At 45.2% G+C, this 7,715-nt stretch overlaps 1 protein-coding gene across 1 annotated transcript; it reads right to left on the bottom strand.

The window, feature by feature from the left end:
- LOC120682745 (sec-independent protein translocase protein TATB, chloroplastic-like) lies at positions 1 to 3,328 on the bottom strand. Its single transcript, XM_039964745.1, has 6 exons — positions 3,076 to 3,328; positions 2,821 to 2,942; positions 1,543 to 1,602; positions 1,348 to 1,468; positions 612 to 731; positions 1 to 494 (listed from the first exon to the last, which is right to left on the bottom strand). Exons 1-6 carry the CDS (start codon positions 3,236 to 3,238, stop codon positions 349 to 351), a joined length of 732 nt encoding a protein of 243 aa, XP_039820679.1. The 5' UTR covers positions 3,239 to 3,328; the 3' UTR covers positions 1 to 348.
- Positions 3,329 to 7,715: the final 4,387 nt, after the last annotated feature.

Here is a 7,715-nt window from a genome sequence, read left to right as displayed (position 1 = left end):
TGATGCTCAGAGAACGGAATCAATCGCCTCGCCGTTCAATAATGATTAAATTCATTGCTCCATACAACAAACTGTCGTGGCTACGACAGGCTCAGAAATGTTACAAGGCCGACGACGGCACAAGCAGCAGCCGTGGCAGTGGGTGACGCACTACTAGGAAATATACACAGCCTTCAACATCTACAACAGCAGCACAGGTTAAACAGAATAAGCCTGATTTGCTCTTCCCAGGAAAAAACTGTAAGCATTTCATACAACTCTTCCCCCGGCCTCAGGAAAAAACTGAGCAAAACTCCAGCCCTGATTTGCTCTTCCCATCCACTGGCTTTATTGCTTGCTTTCCGCCTCTCAGACTGATTTGCTTCGCTCGCTTTCCACTTTCTCAGACTGATTTGCTTCGCTTGGAACAGACTCGGTCGCAGGAGCAGGAGCTGCAGGACCATCATTACCTCCTGATGTAGCAGTGCCGGTACTTTGAGTTCGGGGTGCTGCTTCTGAAATTGGGCAAACACGGGGTTGGAGCCTTTATTATTGGTGAAGAATACCTAACTTTCCTTCAGTTACAGAAAATGTGATACACTTCAAAAGATTGCAAAACTAAAATGTCAGACCTTGCTCTTGTGATGGGGCAGGCTGAGTATTCCAGGCAGCAGCCGCAGATGCAGCAATTTGTTCTTCAGTTACTTTCATGAGTTCCTCGCTAGTATAAGGTGCAGCTTCAGGCTTAACATCTGCACGTAAGATGTACAGCAATGAGCCGGTGCCATAGCAATAGAGAAATCAATGACTTATGTAGACTAGTGCAAGTCCATCTTCTGAGTTCTGAGCTAATGGCGAGAGTGAAGGATAAAATTTTGCTGGTTTCAACTACAATTTTCCTTGACAAAATTCAGAGCAAGGAGCCTACATATATTTTGTTTTCCAAACAAAGAACAGAGATACAATCAAAGGCCACGGGCCTTAAGCTCACATGAAAGAATTCATACTTGACCAATATCAGGGAAAATGCTAATCAATCACCTAGTTAATTGGATATCATCTTCCAGATGTAAATGGCTTCTGGTTATTGTCAGTGAATAACACATAATTTTGATTGTTGGTTAGTATTCAGAAAATGGAATGAGAAAGGAAGAACCATAACTGAAACAAATAATGGACAGATTAACAAAGGTTTGCCAGCAACTACTAGAGATGGGAAGTGGGAACATTGAATATGCATCAAGGGGTATCTGTGGTGTTTGACTGGCATGCGTGATTCTCTAATGTGGTTCATATAAGAGAAGTTCATTGACAAAAGTGTGCATTATTCCATTGGAAAGAACTTCAGATGTAGGGAAATCAACTAACTTGGGTCGGCGGCAGGTTGTTCGTTGTTATTCGTGGTTGTGGGCCTATAATTCGTGGAGGGGGGAGCCTCATCAATTCCAATTTCTCGTTCAAGAGTGCTCCTGAACTCCCTTGATACATCCTATGTGCAGAAAATCATATTACATTATGTAACAAGATCATCAAACATATTGCAACAACATATCAAGAACCAACCTGTAACTCTCTAATGGTTGGTTGGAAAGCACGCAAAGTCTTCCCCAAGTTCCTGGCTACCTGCAAACAAGTTAGCAAATGAGACAAAAAAATCCTTGTGTTAGCACTTAGCAGTGCATCCAGAACATTTCTTTTTAAAAGTGCTAGCTTGCCATCATAGGTTCGGTAGAGAACATATGCTGAAATGCAAATTATTCTCAACTACAGAAGCATAGAGAAAATCAATGCAAACGTGGAAAAAGTTACAGAACAGAATGTATTTCGACTTTTGCTGTTGGCCTACCCCAACTCGCTTGGGACAAAAGGCTATGTTGTTGTATGTTGTTGCTGTTGGCTGATCAAGTAGGAGTATTAAAATTGATCTTGGGGTGTGCACACATGTGCCACAATATCTTTTGCCTAAAATTATTCCGCTTAGGGCAGTACACCCAACATTTAAGAAATTACTGGCACTAAAAAGATGATGATAATACTGTGACTTCAGTGAAGAATTACAAAGCAAAGGTCTAAATGTAGACATGAAATGGTGCTTGTAAGTCATGCTAACAATTCCATAGTCAACACTCAACAGTGTTCCACGATTAAAGCTACTGATCAAGGAGAAACTTAACAGCTTAATGCCTTAAACTGTCAGCCAAGATCAAGAAAAAATCAGACACAAGGTTAAATTTGTAATTTCCTGTACCCAACAAAAGAACATCTTTAGAGGGGAAATTATTTTGGTTAATCTCAAGTACATTCTCTAAAACCAAAAGTTGATTAAGAATGACATCAATTCCAATTCCTGATGAAACTGCAAACAGCTCGGCTTGGCATGCTCACATGAATAGTAGTTCAACAACTGACAACACGGCATGCTTATTAGTCCCACAAAATGCATCGTCAGTTATTGTTCAACTGGTCCACAGAAATTGCCAAACAAGAAATAGAGTTACACGTAGTTACGGCAGCTGATGGATAAAGCCAGAAGAAGAGAGCAACTAAGCATCCCAATGGATCCGAGTGGCCTGAACAAATGGTTGGAAGAAATGCACCATGTTGAATGTGAACGGCCAAAGGGCTTTAACATTGAGTTAAAGAAGTTACTTGGTCCTTGCATAACAATACACTACCGGAGTTCAAATTTTAGGATTGATAAAGTTCTATACCTAAGTCAATCTTGTCGGCCCCTGGTCAATGTTTCTCAATTTCTAGCACCTCTCAAGCACAGTAATAAAGAGTAAAATAGCCCCAAGAACAGAAGGGATAAAGCTGGCAAGGTTGTATACGCAGATTCACCTCTGCTAGACCCTTGGGGCCGAACACCAACAAGGCGACCACTCCAATGACCAATGCTTCGGGAGCTCCAACTCCAAACAGGGAAGCGCAGATAACGCTTCTGCGGCTCGATCTTCTGCTCCCTACATTTACATGCCAAAGAAAGACAAAATCAGCGCGGTTCCCCCACAAGAGCATGAGGTGGAGAAAGATTTGAATCAGCAAAGAACGAAAGAACCCCACAGCCAGAGCAATCCATTCAAAGGTCGCTCTTACCGATGAAAGAAGACAGCATCTGGGTCCGCACAGAGCCCCACTCCGCGCAGCTCCAGCAGAGGAGAAGCCGGCGGCGGCCGCGCGGGAGGAACTGGAGGCGGCGCACATCGGAGATGGAGACGAAGGGGGGAGCTGGGAGGAGGAGGCTCGCCGTCGGCGTCATTTGGTTGGGGTTCACAGATTCGAGATAGGATTGCAATTGCTTGCGGGCGGCTTTCTCCGTTAGCTTAGCTGAAGCCTGCAGGGTGCTGTTAGCCCAGCTAATTCGTGGAATCTGAACCGTCCGTTCCCGATCCAACTGTCAAGATGGCCTGCAAAGTGCAAACCACTAACTGACTAAGCCTAAGCGCACGTTTGCTTGAGCTAGGGATTGCAATTTTACCTGCGGGTGTGGGTACCCGATCTGACAGGTGAGGGTATGTGTATGGGTAAAAATTTTATCTGCGGGCACTCGTTGGTACTCGAAATTGTTGGATGGATGGACGACATGCTTTTGCGCAACTTTCAGTGTAGAAGTCAGCATATGAAGGTGGGGTGTACGTGATCTCGATCATGAAAGCATGAAAAGTTCCTAGCAGGGGTCTCAACAATTTGGCAAAGCTCAATGCAAGAACAAGTAGTATATGTATAAGGTGGATCATTTGGCTTTGGTAGGAATCTCAAACCACCGAGGAACTTGCATATGACTTTAATTTTCAAAAAGAAATCTCCAAGGTTTTGCCTTACTAAGATCAAGAGCAGGTTAGACTCACATGTGGATTATATCACATTCTCACAACAACCTAGACTTGGCATAAAGCGCACTTGCAACCCACAAGGTTAAAGTTTTTTGGGTAAGATCACAAGCTATGCCAACTCACTCAAGTTTTAAGGAGAGTATCAGGTTGTGCACAAGATACTTACAAGAAACTGGCAGAGCAACTATTCATCATCTCCTTTAAGCAAATGTATAAACATGGTTCTAACATTATGGCTCAGGAGATAGGTATGTTTATTTTATTTTATTATTCATCATTTTTTTATGGCAGTGGACAAGATAACACAGCAGGATTCATGAATTGAGGTACTTACCTGGCGATCCTCCCCCAAGCTTGGACCTTGCAACTAAGTGAAAGGGTCAAGCTTCAATAAGAGGATGACTTCTTGGAGTGTTGGTATTTTGCATTTGGATTCTCACTCCTTACTCATCATGTACTCCTGCAAAAGGTCAGTGGAACAAATACCCGAACGTCGAAAATATTTGAACATTTCAAAGGACCTGGGTTTAGGTGTTCACAACTATGCCAAGAATAAAGTGGTCTCAAAATTTTCTTAGCATAAACCTTATGTCCTTGCTATGATTTTTTTTATTTGTTCACCATTGCTCTCAAGCACTACTCGACTCAAGGCGTGAAGGTACTGTGACAACATGAAAAGGGTCCAATCGCAACAGAGAACTTTTGCAATACACTTACAATGCACCCGGAAGGGTGAGATGTACCTCCTTTGTATGTTGCACAATGTTGCTGAAGTTTGTCCAAGGCCTTGCTTCATCTCCCGAAATGAATTGAGCTTGCTTTTCCTACATGGGTTAGTCCAAAAAGGCCTCCCCTATCTATCCTCATGATTTGTCGAATTCACTAATCAATTTAAACACCATGTCTAAATTGACTAATGTAGGCTGATTAACCTAAGCACCATGCTTAATTCAAAAAGCCTATAGGTGTACTGCTAGCATGATATCGATACTAATACACCCAAACCAACATACATGATATAGAAATAGGGGGCATGGTAATAAGCTCTGCTCATATGGGGAAGAGAAATTCGAGTAAACTTTGGTGAACTTCATATCATATATATTTTTTTTATTGCAGCACTTGGGTGGAATGAAAATTTCAGATGACGTGGCACTTACCTGGCGGTACCTCCCCCAAGCTTAGTCCTTTGCAAGAAAGGATGATCTTGACAATTTCATGAAGGGCATTACTGCCCCTTTGAAGTGTAGGCTGGGCGGTGACGGCGAAGGCCAAACGGCGGCGTGTGGCTCATGGCGCGGCCTGCCGGTGGCCTGAGGCTCGTGGCGCGGCCAACCGGCGGCTTGAGGCACATGGCGCAATGAGCCGATGGTCTTGAGGTCGGACGGCGCCCAGAATACGGTGAGGTAGCTGGATGGGCTGGATAGTTCTCTGTGTGCCTATAGGTGTGGTTGTTCACCAAATGCATCTTCAATTTCTTTTGAGCATGTTCGACACGCTGGACATATCTGCAAAATGGTTAGGCAACCGATATACCCGAAGGAAAAATGAATTGTCCAAGGGTTGGTCATCTGAAGCTAAAATTACCTTGTGGGACGGGATGCCACCACGATACACGTGCTGCACAATTTTATTCTAGGGAAAAAAAGTTGGATGAAATAAAGGGATATGGCCGGGCTACCTCCCGGCGAGTGCCTGATTTTAGAGTTCGGGGCCACAAACTGTAAGACATACTGCAGTGCGACAAAGTCGTGGGTTTTGCAGTAGTCTTCCGCCATTTTGAAGCTTTTCAGCTTAATGGCGGCAACCTTGAGCGCTCCTTCCGGTTCTTATTCTCCTATCTGGAGCCTTGGCAATGCCTAAGGCGTGCAACTCGCTCACATTCTCTCGATAGCCTTAACCCAGAGGGGTGTCTTCATGATTTTTCTAAGGCTAGAGATGGAAGCTTGCTATGGCGGCTACCAAAAAGTCGCAAACCACAGTTGTCTGCCAAGACTTTGCTGGCAGCCCTCGATCTCCTATTTTGAAGTGGAGAAAGGGGCATGAATGGACTCCTAGGAGTGAACCCAAGCGCATCCAGGGTGGTCACATTGTTGAGTTGCAAGGAGTTGGAGAGCTTCGCTGGGCACTGGCTTTGCCGAGCGAGAATATCTGGCTAGAAGAGCACTAAAAAAGTGTTTCTCACAGATGTTGCTCTCACTGAAGTAGAACCTTGGTTTCACAATTTCCATTCCCCAATGGAACTGCGAAGGCGGATGGCGGTGGTGGACAGGGCATCCATTACGAAGATGCCAGAGCTCCAGGAAACTGGAGAAGGCGCTCAAGTCCTGATTGCCTTTCCGCGGAAGGGGCTCACTCTTGAACCACGCTGATAATCCTCGGGTTGGGAATTTCAGGCAGGTTTCAAGGACTTTCAGAGATGGAACCAGAAGCTTCTTGAGTGGGGAATTCTGTCAACGACGTACTCATCCCACTAGAGTCTCTGGGTGGCCCTGAAAGTTTTCCGGTCGGTTGAAACCGGACATCTATCCTGCCGTGTAGAAACACAGGCAGAACAGGGTAAACCCAAAAAGAATAGTGGTGCACTTGATATAATTGCACCGTACTTAAATTTGATATTCTAAGGCCAAATGCTTCCCCGGCAACGGCGCCAGAAATGCTTGTTGGTATTTCTTACACCTTTGGAATAAATTCCGCAAGTGCACGGAACGTCATCGTATCACTTCACCCAGGAGTATTCCAGGGTATCGTAATTTCCACAGGGAAGCAGTATGACCAAGAACATCAAGATCTAAGTAAGGTTCAACTATACAAATGACCAGCTAAACTTTACGGGGGATAGGCCAACTAGGAGAAGATAGATGACCTATGGTACTCACTCATACCACTAAGATAGCCGGGATGACAGCTAGTGAGTAAGGTTCCTATATTCTTCTTCTACAGAGAAAAGTACACAAGAGATGAGCACTAAGGAAATCCAGGAAAGAGACGAGCGGGCTGTCATGGTCGAACTCCTCCTCTGACCTCCTCCTCCAGATACATCGTCTTCACGTCGGGCCGCCGCAGCTACTAGAGACAGTCTAGCGCTGGTAAGCTTAGACCGCCAGTGACCAGGTCTGACGTGGGGATTACAATGGATAGACAGGGTTATCACCACCTGCTACCTACCTCCGGACCGTGTACCCGGGTAGCTATCCAATCTTGCCCAATGCCAGACACCATGTCTGTATATTGGAACAAGAGCCTAACCTCCCTGATCAAAGAAGACTAGACCTCGGCGGCTTACTGTGAGACACAGATCGTCGGCCAGGTCGATACCGGGGAAGACTAAATACAATGAGAAAGTGCTAACTCTTGCTCTTGGTGTAGAGCGGAAGCGCTACACCAAGCTCTATTGTCTACATACCACATACCCCAACTGCCTAAGGTACAATAGCCTTACTCTAAGTAAAGGTGCAGGTATGATAGACAACAGGCACTACTCTCATAAAAGAAACTGAATATATTGATAAATGAAATGTCTTACAAGGAATTAAAAAGATACAATAAGACTCATACCAAAACTCCTGAAGACATCTCCGGAACCAGGGAGGCGCAGCTCCCGACTCGACTTCATCTCCAACTCCTGGACAAATCTTTGGACTAGAGGGGGAGACGCCACCTAGGGGCTCCTCCCCATAGGGGGAGAGTGGATTGAGAGAGGTACAATTGAGAAGTGAGGAGAGGGGTCCTATTTATAGCTCTAGGTGCCTTGGGGATGTGGAGAAGCTCCCCTCATCCTCTCCTAGCTTCATGGTGAAGATGACTCCTTCCTTCTCTCCTTGGGCACCATGTGTCCTTGCTTAGCTCCAAAGCAGCCTCCTGCATGCTTCCCACGTGAAGGAATCCAAGGAGGGGCGCCGG

Source organism: Panicum virgatum, chromosome 7N (genome assembly GCF_016808335.1).
Source record: "Panicum virgatum strain AP13 chromosome 7N, P.virgatum_v5, whole genome shotgun sequence".
NCBI lineage: Eukaryota > Viridiplantae > Streptophyta > Magnoliopsida > Poales > Poaceae > Panicum > Panicum virgatum.
The sequence above is the reverse complement of the archived record's forward strand: the minus strand, read 5'-3'. Positions and strand labels throughout refer to the sequence as shown.

Excerpts from the sequence above, each read along its gene's own strand:
- LOC120682745 (XM_039964745.1), bottom strand. The coding sequence starts at position 3,238 with ATGACGCCGACGGCGAGCCTCCTCCTCCCAGCTCCCCCCTTCGTCTCC. Across the intron at positions 2,943-3,075 it reads GATGCTGTCTTCTTTCATCG|GGAGCAGAAGATCGAGCCGC; the intron begins GTAAGAGCGACC and ends ATGTAAATGTAG. Across the intron at positions 1,469-1,542 it reads CAACCATTAGAGAGTTACAG|GATGTATCAAGGGAGTTCAG; the intron begins GTTGGTTCTTGA and ends TTCTGCACATAG.